A 14,686-nucleotide genomic window follows, 5' to 3' on the forward strand; every position below is an offset into this window, starting at 1 on the left:
CGGAAAATTTCTGAAACCCAGTGAGCACATCACAGGATATGTAGTCCAAAGCCTGGTTGTGAATGATGGGATCTGAAGTAATCCACATCCTCCTCCCACGGAGTCAGTTGAAGCAAGAGGGGATGATTGGGAGGTGAGGGGAGTGGAGTGTTGAACTACAACTCCCATCTCTCCCCAGCCAAACCAAAGCACTAGCTGGGGTTAATGGGTCCTGACATGCAACACACATTTACAAACCACCTCTGCTTTAAAGGATGAAACGGAATGGGGAGCCCATCACCATGGGGCATGTAGTCCAAAGGCTGGGTGGGGATGATGGGATATGAAGTACCCCATTCAACTCCCAACCTCCATTTAAAGCAACGGGTTTAATGAGGGGGGGGGGGGGCAGGAGAAGGTTTGGACTACAACTCCCATCTTTCCCCCCTCCGCGCACACAGAGGGGGCTGTCAGCCACGCCGACTGGGGCACGACGGGAAACCGGCCCCGAGGGGGCTGACTGATGGGCGGCTGAGGACGATGGGATCGGTGGTGCCGGCCCAGGCGGATGGGCTTTGTAGTCCTACCCACCTGCGACAAAGGCCTCGCTGGTTGAGGAGGGACCGTCCGAAGCCTTGTCTGGGCCTCCCAAGAGGCAGCCGGGAGCTTCTTCCCCGAGCAGCGGAGATCGGCCGGTGGCGTAAAGGGAAGGAAGGCGCGCCGGCCACACTCTCGCCTCGGCCCGGCCCGGCTTCCGTAGCGCGGACACGCCCCCAGCACCTTACGCATGCGCGAGGGAATCCCGCGTTTCCCTTCCCCCTCCCCACCCAGTGGAAGCCACGCCCCTCTCCCGGCAGAAGCATTCGGTGACTAGTCCCGTCCCCTCCCCGGGTCCTAGCGCCTGGTCGCTGCGCAAATTCGCTTCTCTCCCTCCGGCAAAATGGGTGTCGATAAAGGGAGGAAATCGCCAAAGAGAAAAAAAAGGGAGGGAGGGAGGAAATTAAAAGGAATAGGAAGGAAGGAAGGAAGGAAGGAAGGAAGGAAGGAAGGAAGGAAGGAAGGAAGGAAGGAAGGAAGGAAGGAAGGAAGGAAGGAAGGAAGGAAGGAAGGAAGGAAGGAAAAGGGGAGGGATGGAGGATTGAGGGAGGAAAAGGAAGGAGGAATAAAGGAGGAATAACGATAATGGAGGACTAGGGGAGGGAGAGAGAGGGAGGAAAAAGTGAGGGGGAGGAAGGAGGGAAAGGAAAGGAAAGGAGGAGTAATGATAATGGAGAACAAGGGGAGAAAGGAAGGAAGGAGAAAGGGAGGAAAAGGAAGGAGAAAGGAAGGAGCAACTGAATTCAGCAACCCGATGAAATGATTGGATCTGAGGATCATGACAAGGAATGGAATCCCCTTGTCTGCACGTCCTGTGTCTTTATGCGTGTCTTGCGTGTGTGTTTTGTGTGTTGTGTGTGCTGTACCCCCAAAGAGTTGGATTCTCTCTCTAAGACTCCGGACTGCAACTCCCAGACTCCCCACAGCCCACCCAGGGGAATTCTGGGAGTTGAAGTCCCTACATTCTAAACCAGAGACCAAGATGGTGGGTAGTGTGAAATCAGACGCGAAGAGTCTCGGGTTCGATAACACCTCCTTTATTGCATAACCATCTCTTCCCATCCTTGCTTCTGGATCAGCGGCTCGCAACCGGCCCTGGGTTCAAAATGAGACTCAACCCGATTCCTTGGAGATCACCGGTCCTCCTGGGTCTCCCCTCCAATCTCTCTTCTGGACCAATGGCAACCTTTCGGCTACAACACCGCTGCCGATGTCCCTCGGGCGAAGAAAGCGACGTTCTTATCCTGGATCTGATACTGGTAAACCCGCTGGGGGTCCTTCGCACCACCGGATTCCCCCGAATCGTTTTCCAGGATGGTCAGCTGCAGGAAGGAAGGGAGGACCCTTTTGAGTCTTAGACCCCCGTCCAAGAGATAATTCTCAACATATAACCAGAATTGGGAGCAGAATTTCTGCTGCTAAGTGAGATTTTTTTCATAAGCTTTTTTACATGGTTGTTAAGCAGATTGTGGCGGTCACTAAATGAATCAGCAGTCGTTAAACAAATCCAGATCTCCCCCCACCTGCCCTCCCCAGTGAATGTGCTTGCTGGAAGCCGACTGGGAAGGGCCCAAATGGGAATCACATGAACTCAGGACACTGCAGCCCCCAACTTACGAACCACACTTGGAGGCCAAAGATTCGGTTGCTAAATGAAACATCTGCGGAGTGAATGTTGCCCCTCTTTTATAACCTTTCTTCCATGGTTGGTAAGAGAATCATTTCATTTAACAAAAAGGAAAGGAAGGAGAGATAAAAAGGAAAGGAAGGAAGGAAGGACAGGAAAGGAGGAAGAAAAGAAACAGAGCACGAAGGAAGGATGGATGGAGAGATAAAGGAAGGAAGGAAGGAAGGAGAGAGGAAAGGAAGGAAGGGCAGGAAACAAGGAAGGAAGGAAACAAGGAAGGAAGGAGAGAGGAAAGGAAGGAAGGGCAGGAAACAAGGAAGGGAGGGAGGAAGGAAGGAAGGGCAGGAAACAAGGAAGGAAGGAAGGATGGGAGGAAGGAAGGAAGGATGGGAGGGAGGCAGGGAGGAAGGAAGGGAGGGAGGTCCAAAAGAAGGGAGGAAGGAGGGCTGAAAAGAAGAAAAGAAACAGGGCACGAAGGAAGGATGGATGGAGAAATACAGGAAGGAAGGAAGGAGAGAGGGAAGGAAGGAAAGAAAGAATGCGGGCCCAAAAGAAGGAAAGGAGGGAGGGAAGCTCAACATGAAACCCTCCCCCAAGAGGTCTAGGCAAAGAAGACAGGTAGATTCACCTGTCCGTGGACTTCCTTGCAGTAGCCGCTGGCCAGACCTTCGGCCCACAGGATGCTGTTGGCCTGGTGTCGAAGCGCCTTCACCAAAACATCATTCTCCTCGTCCTCTGAATCCTCGCTGCTCTGCGTCATGAAAACCAAGTTCCCCTAAAACACAAACCACCGTCGTTCCAATAAAGCGACCTCCGCGGCTGCCGGGTTGCTAAGCGAATCCCTGCGGTTCTTAACTTCGCCGTTCCGTTGTTCACTGAATCTGACCGATTTTGCTCATTGGGTGGCCACGAAACGGGTCGCCCAACCTCGGGGCGTAGGGACCGTCGTAAAGATGAGCCCTCTGAACTTTGATCACGTGACTGTGGGGGTCGTCAGTGTGAAAAAAACAGTCCCCCCTTTTTTTGGTGCCGTCGTGAATTCACGGGTCACCCAATGTTGTAAGTCGAGGACTGCCTGCATTTGAGAGTTACCTTCAGTTCGACGTTGATGGTCGCCCGGCAGTAGTGGACAAAATTCAGGACGTCCGTCAGCTGCACCCCGAGGCTTAATAGGACACCGAGATCGTCAATAATCAGAACGGGGAACTTCCACTGATGTCCCCCGGCAGAAGGAGACAGAAAGGACGTCCGGACAAAATGGAAGAGTTGTTGTAGATCCGACCCGTCTCCGCTGCAAACGAGAGATTCAAAGTTGAGTTCAGTCATGATCAACGGCCTGGTTTTCAGAACTACGGGGACTCGACTTGCGATCGTTCATTTAGTGGCTGTTCTGAGTCACAGCAGCCCCCCCAAAAAGTTACGTAGGACCGTTATCCCCCGTACGGGGGGTGTCTCTGCATCCCCATGGGGGGCACGATCAAAATTCATGTGCTCAGCAAGTGACTCGTATTTATGACCGGGACGGTGTCTTGGGGTCATGTGGTCATGTGGTCCCTGTTTGCAACCGTTGGACGAGCAGGAAGATTCGCTTAACAACCGAGTCACTAACTTAAGAACAGCTGCCACTCGCTCAAGGACCAGGGCAAGGAAGATCGTAACATGGGGCAAAACTCACTTAATAACTGTCTTCCCTGGCAACATATTTGGGGCTCAATTGTGGTCATAAGTCAAGGACTATCTGGAGTTTAGCACTAGAAATTTTGACCTCCATTTTGGTCATAAGTCAAGGATAACTTATGTGTGCTAAACATGACCAAAATTTGAATTATCCCATATGCAGGCAGTTCTCCCTTTATGACCACAAATGAACCGAATATTTCCGTTGTTAAGCGAGACAGTTGTTCAGTGACTTCTGCTCCATTTTAAGACTTTTCTACTCAACCACTTGTTAAGTGAAATAACTGCAGTTGTTATTAACATGGTTGTTAAGCGAAACTGGCTTTTGTTGACTTTTGCTTGTCAGAAGGTCACAAAAAGAGACCACTTGACCCCAGGATACTGCGATCGTCTTAACTGTGAGTAAGTTACCAAGCCTCTAAATTCTGATCAGATGAGGGTGGCAAAGATTGTAAGTGTGTGAAAACTGTTCATTTGATTGAACGTTGCATTTTGTATTTTAACATTGTTCAGAATAAAATAATAAAATACGGTAATAATAAAATAAAATAAATAAATAATAATAATAAAATAAAATATCAGTGTCGTAATTTTGAATAGCTAGTAAAGAAATAGTTTTTTTAGGGGAGAACTGTAACTCCTGTAAAAAAAGAAAAAGTATTCAGCTACCTGACAAATTGGAAAGGATTGGGGTCCTCAGATTTCTGTCCATCACTGAACAAAACCTGGCTTGCTGATTTCAATCCCTCAAAGAACACCAACTGATTGTGTTCCTTGGCTGTAAGGAGATTGACTCCCTAAAAAAAAGAAATAGAAAAAAATGAGTAATTGATATTTTTGGAACAACAAATTATTTTGGAAGAGCCCGCTGCATGGGCGTCCAAAACCGTTGTAAGTCTGAGGACCAGTCATCAGTGGTATTCTTTCAGCTCCTTTGTAACTTTGAACTGTGAAACAAACCATCATAACTCAAGAACTAGATGCATTTCACCCATTCTCAAGCATACACCGTTGTTGTCTAAATCGGGTCCACAATACACGGGCCACAGTACACTACGGGATGCGGCCAAGAAAGTGGGTGGCTGTTGTCCGAAACCGTTGTTGCTTGCAGCTCCACTCGTGCGAGTCTGGCGGATGATCAACGGCCTACTTGGATGAGCCTCGCGGGTGATTGCAGGACGACTCGTGCAAGCGTCGTGGGTGTGTAGCTTGAACTTGCACAAGTCTCATGGGTAATCGAAGCGCCACTCACCTCACAGGCGATCGCAGGAGAACCCACGTGAATGATCCCACTTGGACGAGGTGACTGCAGCCCCCCCCCTCGCATGAGCCAGAGTACTCATAGCCCCACTCTCATGAACCTCACTGGTTATCGCAGCTCCACTCGCACAGATCATGCGGCTAATCCTAGCCACGCTCGCCTGGTGGGTCATTGCAGGACGTCTCACGCGGGAGATACCACTCGGACAAGCCTCCTGGCCCCACTGACTTGAGCCTCACGGATGACCGTAGCCCCACTCAAGTGAACGTCACTGGTGATCGCAGCTCCACTCGTGGAAGCCTCGCAGGACGATGCGTGTAAGGAATGGGTGCTCAAGCACACGTACCTGCCCATGCTCCTGTTCTATCCACATAAACTCCCCCAACCCTCCTCGCCCCTCTGGACCACCACCAACCCAGAAGATTGGGCAACTCTGGTCTGGGATCCCTTAGCCAATTAGCCCAGGTGGACGTCGATTCCCATAAATCCCCTCAGCCAGGAATTCTGAGAGTTGAAGTTCATGAGGTAATAATTTGAGAGTAGATAAATATGTTTTCTAAAATCAGTTTACCAGCTTTTGGGCCACGGAGTTGTAATGGCTGAAGGATTGCACAAGGGCCAGAAAACAGACTTTGCAGCGGGCTGCAAAAGACAAAAAGAGGGAGACATTATGTAGATCAGTGACAGCAAACCCTTTTTTTTGGCTTGGGTGCCAAAAGGGCGTGTGCCCACACCCACAATACAATGATCCCCCCCTCTCCCCCCGATGTATGTACGCACAACCGGGGCCCACGTGCATGTACACAGGCCTCACTGAAGACTTCAGACTTCCAGTAGGCCAGATGGGCTGTTTTTCAACACACACACACCCAGGCTTCAGGAAAGCCTCCGGAGTCTGTGGATAACAAAAAATGAGCCCAGCGGGCCTACTTGGGGAGGGCAAAAAATGACCCAATGGGCCTAATTTCCAGTAGGCCCGTTGGGACTGTTTTTTGCCCTCCACAGGCTCCGGAGGCTTTCCTGAAGCCTGAGGAGAGCAAAAACAGCCAAAAAAGGCCGAAAACCAGCTGACATAGGGCAACGCCTTGAGTGCCCTCAGATATGGCTCCGTATGCCACCTGTGTCACGCGTGCCATAGTTTCGCCATAACGGATATAGCTCATACTCCAGTCACAACCCCTGAGGAGGCCATGATTTATGTTGCTAAATGAAACTTGGGCAAAGTGCGAACTTTTCCCCCATTTTACGAGATTTCCCGCCGTTCTTAAGCGGATCACTTCAAAAATGGTTCTGTCAGTAACACGGCTACTCAGTGAATCTGGCTTCCTGCTGGCAAAAATGGCTCTTGTAACGACGGGAGTCAGTGGCCAAGCGTCAGAATGTTACCACACGACCCACAGGAATTCTGCGCTGGCCGTAAAGTGTCAACAATGGTCTTTTTTTCTTTCAGGGCCCAACGAATGATCGCAAAGTGAATGGTCATAAGTCAAGGAATTACTTGTACATTGCTGGTTTCTTTTTCATGATGGGAAATGGTTGAAGCAAGGAAAGGGGATGGAGGAGGGAGATAGGTTCTTTCCCTATGTACCTTTGAGGTAGAAGGAGAGAAAATGGTGCACGAGAAAACTGCCGTCCGTCTTTGTGGCACAAAGCAGGATACATTTGTTCTGGAAAAAAAGAACAGAGAGATTTTTTTTATTTCTGGCACTACAGTGTTCCCTCGATTTTCGCAGGTTCAAATTTTGCGAAAAGTCTATACCACGGTTTTTCAAAAATATTAATTAAAAAATGCTTCGCAGGTTTTTTCCCTATACCACTGTTTTTCCCGCCCAATGACGTCATATGTCATCGCCAAACTTTCGTCTGCCTTTAATAAATATTTTTAAATAAACTTTAATAAATAAACATGGTGAGTAATAATCTAAATGGTTGCTAAGGGAATGGGAAATTGCAATTTAGGGGTTTAAAGTGTTAAGGGAAGGCTTGTGATACTGTTCATAGCCAAAAATAGTGTATTTACTTCCGCATCTTTACTTCGCGGAAATTCGACTTTCGTGGGCAGTCTCATAACGCATCCCCAGCGAAAATCGAGGGAACACTGTATATAAAAAGAAAAAAAAAAATACTAAATTTAAAAAATTGATCCCATTATGCATTGTATCATGGTTAGTCCTTGAGTTACGAATTTCAATCACAGGACCACAGGACCATAAGTCACATTCAGGTTTGCTGACACTTTGAATGGTCTTTAAATGAACTGTCATAAGTCAAGGACTGCCTGTGAATATAAATAAATCACGAAATTGATTTAATTCTAGACATTCTCACCTCATCTTTCACATTTTTTTAAAAGGTAATTTAGGGTTTTGATGGGTTTTCCTGCTATTGTTGTTCTGTTTAAAGTTTTTAAGGATTTAATGGAAATTGTAATTACGGTACTATTGTAATTTTAATTGCAATTTAATTGTAATATAAAGGCGATCTCATTTAGTGACCCTTTAAAAGTTACGGCCAGGCTGAAAAAAATGACCTTCCCCACCACTACCTACATGATCCAAATTCAAACGTTTGGCAATTGATTGATATTTACAAAATTCAAGGTACCCCAGAGTCACTCGTTCAAAATCCAGAAACCTGGGAAAACAGACTCATATTTATAATGGTTGCAGTGTGGCCAGAGAAGCCAACAATTGTGAGTTGCTTAAAATTGGCCGTGATTCACTTAACAGGGGCAAGAAAAGTCTTAAAATGGAACGACACTCACAGCCCAAATGTCTGATTAAGCCACAGCCCAAATATTGTAGGAAACCAAACGTCGTTTCCAGGATTTTACAGCACAATAGAGTCTTACTGATTTATTGATCAAATTTGAGATATCATCCATGTCCTTTGGTATCTTATCTCTGGTATCTGTCCTTTGGTACGGATGTCTTAGATCACTCGCATGTGTCACGCAACATGTGGAGGTGTCTTAATCATGCAGGAAGTAGACTTTCCTCTGCAAACGGCTTCCTTCCAAGTCTAATCTGCAGAAATTACTTTATGTATCCAATGTTTATTTCTGGAAACGAATGTAAAAATCTGATTTCTTCTCTTTATTTTATTTAAACCAATAGACGTATGTACTTCAATTCCCAGAATTCCTCAGATATGAGTAGACAAGATCTGCCAGAATTTTCCCAACCAATGAAACTTTTAAATCTTGTTTTAAATTAGAATGAGGATCAATCCAGGTTTTGTTATCAGATGTAGGCCGCCCCGAGTCTACGGAGAGGGGCGGCATACAAATCAAATAAATAAATAAATAAATGAATGAATAAATAAATAAACGAATGAATGAATACATAAATAAATGGGCAGCTATATAACTATCACACAACAAATAAAGTCGAATAAAAAATAAAATAAACAAAAAACAATGTAAAATGTAAAACAATTAATAAATACAAAACAGAAGTTTGACGGCAGAAAAAGACCTCACGGTCCATCTAGTCTTCCCTTATACTATTTCCTGTATTTTATCTTAGGATGGCATGTTTAAATTCAGTTACCGTGGATTGACCAACCACGTCTGCTGGAAGTTTGTTCCAAGTATCTACTACTCTTTCAGTAAAATAATATTTTCTCACGTTGCTTCTGATCATTCCCCCAGCTAACCTTAGATTGTGCCCCCTTGTTCTTGTGTTCACTTTCCTATTAAAAACACTTCCCTCCTGATTAACCCTTTAACATATTTCAATGTTTCGATCATATCCCCCTTTTCCTTCTGTCCTCCAGACTATACAGATGGAGTTCATGAAGTCTTTCCTGATAAGTTTTATGCTTAAGATCTTCCACCATTTTTGTAGCCCGTATTTGGACCCGTTCAATTTTGTCAATATCTTTTTGTAGGTGAGGTCTCCAGAACTGAACACAGTATTATTCCAAATGGGGTCTCACTAGCACTCTATACAGTGGGATCACAATCTCCCTCTTCCTGCTTGTTATTCCTCTAGCTATGCAGCCAAGCATTCTACATGGCCTGACTGCACTCTTCACCCATTTTGAGACTGTCAAAAACCACTACCACTCAATCTTTCTCTTCTGAAGTTTTTGCTAGCAGAGAACTGCCAATACAATACTCAGATTGAGGATTCCTTTTCCCCAAGTGCATTATTTTACATTTGGAAACATTAAACTGCAGTTTCCATTGCTTTGAACACTTATCTAGTAAAGCTAAATCATTTGCTATATTACAGACGCCTCTAGGAAGATCAACCCTATTGCACACTTTACATAAAAATATATATAAAAGTAGGGAAAAGGTTGAATGTTTGTTGCCTTGAGGTATTTGTAAAAAACAATAAAGGGAGATACTGTGTATATCTTCATCCTGCAGTGAATAGACAATAGCTACAATGAATGGATAAATACAGTGATCCCTCATTTTTCGCAGGGGATGCGTTCCAAGACCACCCGTGAAAAATGAATTTCCGTGAAGTAGAGGAAAGATATTTTTTAATTTATTTAACAAGTATTTGGACTTTTAAAACCCACCCTTTGCATTAAACAGTCATTCTATAATGTTTCTCAGCTGGAACTAGACGTGATATCCTACCAGTTTCTTTAATAGAGTACAGTTGTACAGTAGAAGAATTTTATGGATTTTTAATGGATTTAAATTTTTCAATGGATTTAAACCCCCTTTGAAAACCCGTGAAGTGGCGAATCCGTGAAAGATGAACCGCGAAGTAGCGAGGGCTTACTGTAATATACACACCCAACACAAAAAAGCACATACACACACATATATACATCAAGAATTGTCCTAAATATGTGAGTTCCAGGTGTATTTATAAATGAAGAGGCAACATCCATTGCCATGTAGGGAACGTTTAAAATTTATTAAAAACTACTAAAATTAACTAAGCTTTCGTTGGTCCTCTACTGACATCGTCAGAGTGTTAAAATCCCCATTGAAGACAGTTTTTGGATGGGAGAGAAAGTGGTGATTAGCACACCCCAAGTACTGCCTCATAGCCCTACTCTGCCCCCTAGGGAAAGAGGCAATACGCAAAAGATAAAAAAGAAGGTACAGCAACCCCACCTGTTCCCGTGAATAAGCTAGCAACAACACTGCTCACGGTCACTCGTGCGATCTCATCAACTCGAGGTTCGACTACTGTAACGCTCTCTACATGGGGCTACCTTTGAAAAATGTTCGGAAACATTTGCGAGAGCAATCATGGGCTTCCCCAAATATGCCCATGTTACACCAACACTCTGCAGTCTGCATTGGTTGCCGATCAGTTTCCGGTCACAATTCAAAGTGTTGGTTTTGACCTATAAAGCCCTTCATGGCACCGGACCAGATTATCTCCGGGACCGCCTTCTGCTGCATGAATCCCAGCGACCAGTTAGGTCCCACAGAGTGGATCTTCTCCGGGTCCCGTCAACTAAGCAATGTTGCCTGGCAGGACCCAGGGGAAGAGCCTTCTCTGTGGTGGCCCCGGCCCTCTGGAACCAACTCCCCCCAGATATTAGAACTGCCCCCACCCTCCTTGCCTTTCGTAAACAACTTAAAACCCACCTCTGCCGCCAGGCATGGGCGAATTGAGATCCTCTTTCCCGCTAGGCCTTTACAATTCTATGCATGGTATGTATGTATGTATGTATGTTTGGTTTTTATATTAATGGGTTTTTAATAATTTCTAATACCAAATTACTATTGTACACTGTTTTATTGTCGCTGTTAGCCGCCCCGAGTCTCCGGAGAGGGGCGGCATACAAATCCAATCAATCAATAAATAAATAAATAAACAAACAAACAAGCTAATTACAGGAGGGAAGGGAAGGTATGGGCCTGTGATGTGGGCAATGAGCAAATTGAGTAGAATTATATAAAATCAACTGTCTTCAATGGGGTTTTTAACACTCTGACGATGTTAGTAGAGGACCAACGAAAGCTTAGTTAATTTTAGTAGTTTTTAATAAATTTTAAACGTTCCCTACATGGCAATGGATGTTGCCTCTTCATTTATATATACATACATATGCAGATACGCACCAAAATGATGAAATAAAAATGAAAAAATAAAAGATATTGAAGGGGTCAGAGTCCCAGAGCATATATACATGGGGCAACCTAGATCTACTTTTGATTTTTTCTAACTTTTAATTCCCCGTCAAGCTGTAATTAGATGTGCCAACTGCAAAGATAAGAACTCCAGGCTAAGGGCCAAAGTCAGGCTGGTGAAGTAACGTTTTCTTTGCAATCTTGCTTGCAACATGTAAACCTTGAAACGTGTTTTCTCAGAAAATTAATTTGAGAAACTGTAAAAAAAAAAATTATTTTAAGGTCTCTGTTTTCTGAAGCACTGAGAAAAGAATCACTAGTTTCGCCTGAATATTATCGTTTCCAACATTAGGACGATCTATGCAAGTAAAATGTGTGGGAATAAGGGAAAGTTTTAGTTAGCGGGCGGGATCCCTGTTTTCATCGCTCTGTCTGCTGCTAAGGTGGGAAGCGAAAAGCATCGTCCAGTTTTGCTTTCTGCAGAAAAATAAAGCTGATTCTCAGGAGCCTTAGAGTTTCATTGGGTTTCTCAGATTCTGAGCAGCATTAGGTGGAAAAACCTTACGATATAAAATAAAATCACAAAATATTAAATATTAAAAATAAAAGGTATACATAATACATATATAAAATATATACACCTATCTGTGTGTGTTGTGTGTATGTATGTGTGTATAGATAGATAATAGATAGATAGATAGATAGATAGATAGATAGATAGATAGATAGATAGATAGATAGATAGATAGATAGATAATCTATCCACCCTCTCCACAGACTCGGGGCGGCTCACAACAATAATAAAACAATATACAATAAACAAATCTAATATCTAAAAAGTATCTCTGCATCAGCTGGCAACCCCACTGGCCCAGGGTACCAAGGTGGGCCTGGATCCTCCTCCTCAGAACCTGACATTACCAGAGTTGGCCAAGGAGCATTCACAACAGATAGGAGAGAGAGAGAGATGTCGCTTAGATATATAGATATAGATAAATATATGAAATTATTATATAATAAATATGGTATGGTATAGTATTAGGATAGGATGGATAGAAAATGAGATGTGATGTGGTGATTAATCTAATATATATTTATTTATTTAATTTGTCAATCAAGTGTAGGATAGTAGTTTATATAAACATAACATAGAAAGTAATGATAAAAAAAGGCAATAGGACAACAGGACGAGGACGGTAGGCACAAAGGTGTCCTGATGTTCGTCCCTTTCAGACCCCTTAGAAAAGGGGGAGAGGTCAATATAATATAATAAATATAATAAAATAAATATAATACATACTGCTCAATTAAATAAGGGAACGCTTAAACAATACAATATAACTCCAAGTAAATCAAACTTCTGTGAAATCAAACTGTCCACTTAGGAAGCAGCACTGACTGACAATCCATTTCATTTTGTTGTCAGCACATTCAACAGAACAAAGTATTCAATGAGAATATTTCATTCATATTTCATTTATTCAGGTCTAGGATGTGTTCTTTGAGTATTCCCTTTATTTTTTTGAGCAGTGTATAATAAATATAATATAATTAATATAATATAACACAACACAACACAACACAATATAATTCTGAGAACTGGAACCCCCATGTATTGCTGAGCTTAGGAAGCAGAGTTGTACTACAAGGCTCATCAGCCCCTGCCAGCTCTATCAGGGAGCACCAAGCAAGGAGCACCCAATATAGAGCGTCTCCCCCATCCTTGGCTTGCAAAACGACGCCCTGGTTCCGTTTAGTTTAGACTAGAGCAACGCCCCAAAGATTTCCACCCCATGGGGCAAAACCAGGAAGGAACGAACTACAACGCCCGGCATGCCTCGCTCCAAAAGCCAGTCGTGCAAGGCATCTCGGGAGCTGAATCACGGGCCGGTGCACTCCGTCGAATCTCGCGCCGCGACGGGAACCGAAAGAGACCAAGGCAAGTCGGCACGCGTTCACTCACCGGCTCCGGCTGCTCCACGGAGGCCCCGAGCAGTTCGTTCAGCGCCACGAACATCTCGCCGAGACAGCCGCGGCTTCTTCCGGGTCACAAGAGGAAACCCCGCTCGGCCGAGCAAACGAAGGAAAGGTGACAGCAGGCCGCGGCCTATTATAAGTGCACTGCACATGCGCACTCTGGCACGGCGTTGTTTCCCAGGCTTTGCTCCAGTCGTGTGACTGTTGCCCTCTGCTGGCAAGACAGCCGCACTGCAGCTGGCAACGGAAATTTCCCTGGCTTGGAATAATAATACAGCTATAATAATAATATTTTATCCTACGGGTATTGCAATTATTTTTTTTCCCTACGGCTTTTATGCTGTGTTTTGTTCTCAGATTGTACTTCCATACTGAATAAGAGCACCACTACCGTCCCTGTCCTACTGTCATCTTCACTTTTTACTTATGTTTATACAAACTACAGTACTACCCAATATGCCAAAAATATGCCCGAATATGCCAAGACCTTCAAACTACTACTATCCTATACATGTTTGACAAATAAATAAAATAATAAATAAAACCTATTCAGCCTCCTGTCCCCAGAGTCCTTCTTTCAGGCCGATCTGCCATTCAGAAATCCGAAACTTTCCTAAATATACAAAGTACTACACGTCCCATCATCCCCAGCCAGTGTGGGACGGACAGCTATAGTCTGACCCATCTGGAGGGCAAACAGCTGGTTTCTTTCCCTTCATTGAGAACGCTCTTGGTAGCTAGATGTGAAGCGAAATGGTTATTATTATTATTATTTATTAGATTTGTATGCTGCCCCTCTCCGTATACTCGGGGTGGCTAACAACAATAATAGAACAACATATAACAAATCTAATATTTAAAATAACTAAAAACCCTTATTAAAAACCAAACATGCACACAAATATTCCATACATAAATTTTATAGGCCTGGGGGGAAAGGAATAATTCAATTCCCCCATGCCTGACGACAGAGGTGGGTCTGAAGGAGCTTACGAAAGTCAAGGATGGTGGGGGCAATTCTGATCTCTGGGGGGAGCTGGTTCCAGAGTGTCGGGGCCACCACAGAGAAGGCTCTTCCCCTGGGTCCCGCCAGACGACATTGTTTGGTCGAGGGGATCTGGAGAAGGCCGACTGTGGGACCTAACCGGTCACTGGGATTCGTGCAACAGAAGGCGGTCCCGGAGATATTCTGATTAACAGGAAGACCTCGCCTTAACGACGGATGGTTCAGGGTTACGCCAGCGTTGAACTATCTGGATGAAAAAAAATGTGGCGAAGAAGTGAGAGTCTTTTAGGGTTGAGCCTATGCACCAACCCGCAAATCCAAATTCGGATACTCCAGTGGCCGACTCGTAGTTACGACGGCGAAATTCACTTAGCAACAGAAATTTGTGGCATAATTTGAGGACTTACTTATTCAAAGCTTCCATATTTGCATTAAAGTATTTTATTCATTATTTCTCTGCTACTCTGATATAAGTCTGCGGAGAGGGGCGGCATACAAATCTAATAA

General features: G+C 44.5%; 2 protein-coding genes across 3 annotated transcripts in view; both read right to left on the reverse strand.

Moving 5' to 3' along the window:
* The window catches only part of SCAP (SREBF chaperone), a 47,842-nt gene extending 47,105 nt beyond the window's left edge, over positions 1 to 737 (reverse strand). For both annotated transcript variants that reach the window (XM_070729339.1, XM_070729338.1), the window contains exon 1: positions 571 to 737. The gene's annotated coding sequence lies outside the window, so the exon portion shown is untranslated. The remainder of the gene's footprint in view (positions 1 to 570) is intronic.
* Positions 738 to 1,597: 860 nt separating this feature from the next.
* ELP6 (elongator acetyltransferase complex subunit 6) lies at positions 1,598 to 13,321 on the reverse strand. The gene is made up of 7 exons (XM_070729291.1): positions 13,160 to 13,321; positions 6,730 to 6,808; positions 5,713 to 5,783; positions 4,550 to 4,677; positions 3,296 to 3,494; positions 2,832 to 2,978; positions 1,598 to 1,898 (listed from the first exon to the last, which is right to left on the reverse strand). Exons 1-7 carry the CDS (start codon positions 13,211 to 13,213, stop codon positions 1,770 to 1,772), a joined length of 807 nt encoding a protein of 268 aa, XP_070585392.1. The 5' UTR covers positions 13,214 to 13,321; the 3' UTR covers positions 1,598 to 1,769.
* Between the last annotated feature and the right edge of the window lie 1,365 nt (positions 13,322 to 14,686).

Source organism: Erythrolamprus reginae, chromosome Z (assembly GCF_031021105.1).
Source record: "Erythrolamprus reginae isolate rEryReg1 chromosome Z, rEryReg1.hap1, whole genome shotgun sequence".
NCBI lineage: Eukaryota > Metazoa > Chordata > Lepidosauria > Squamata > Dipsadidae > Erythrolamprus > Erythrolamprus reginae.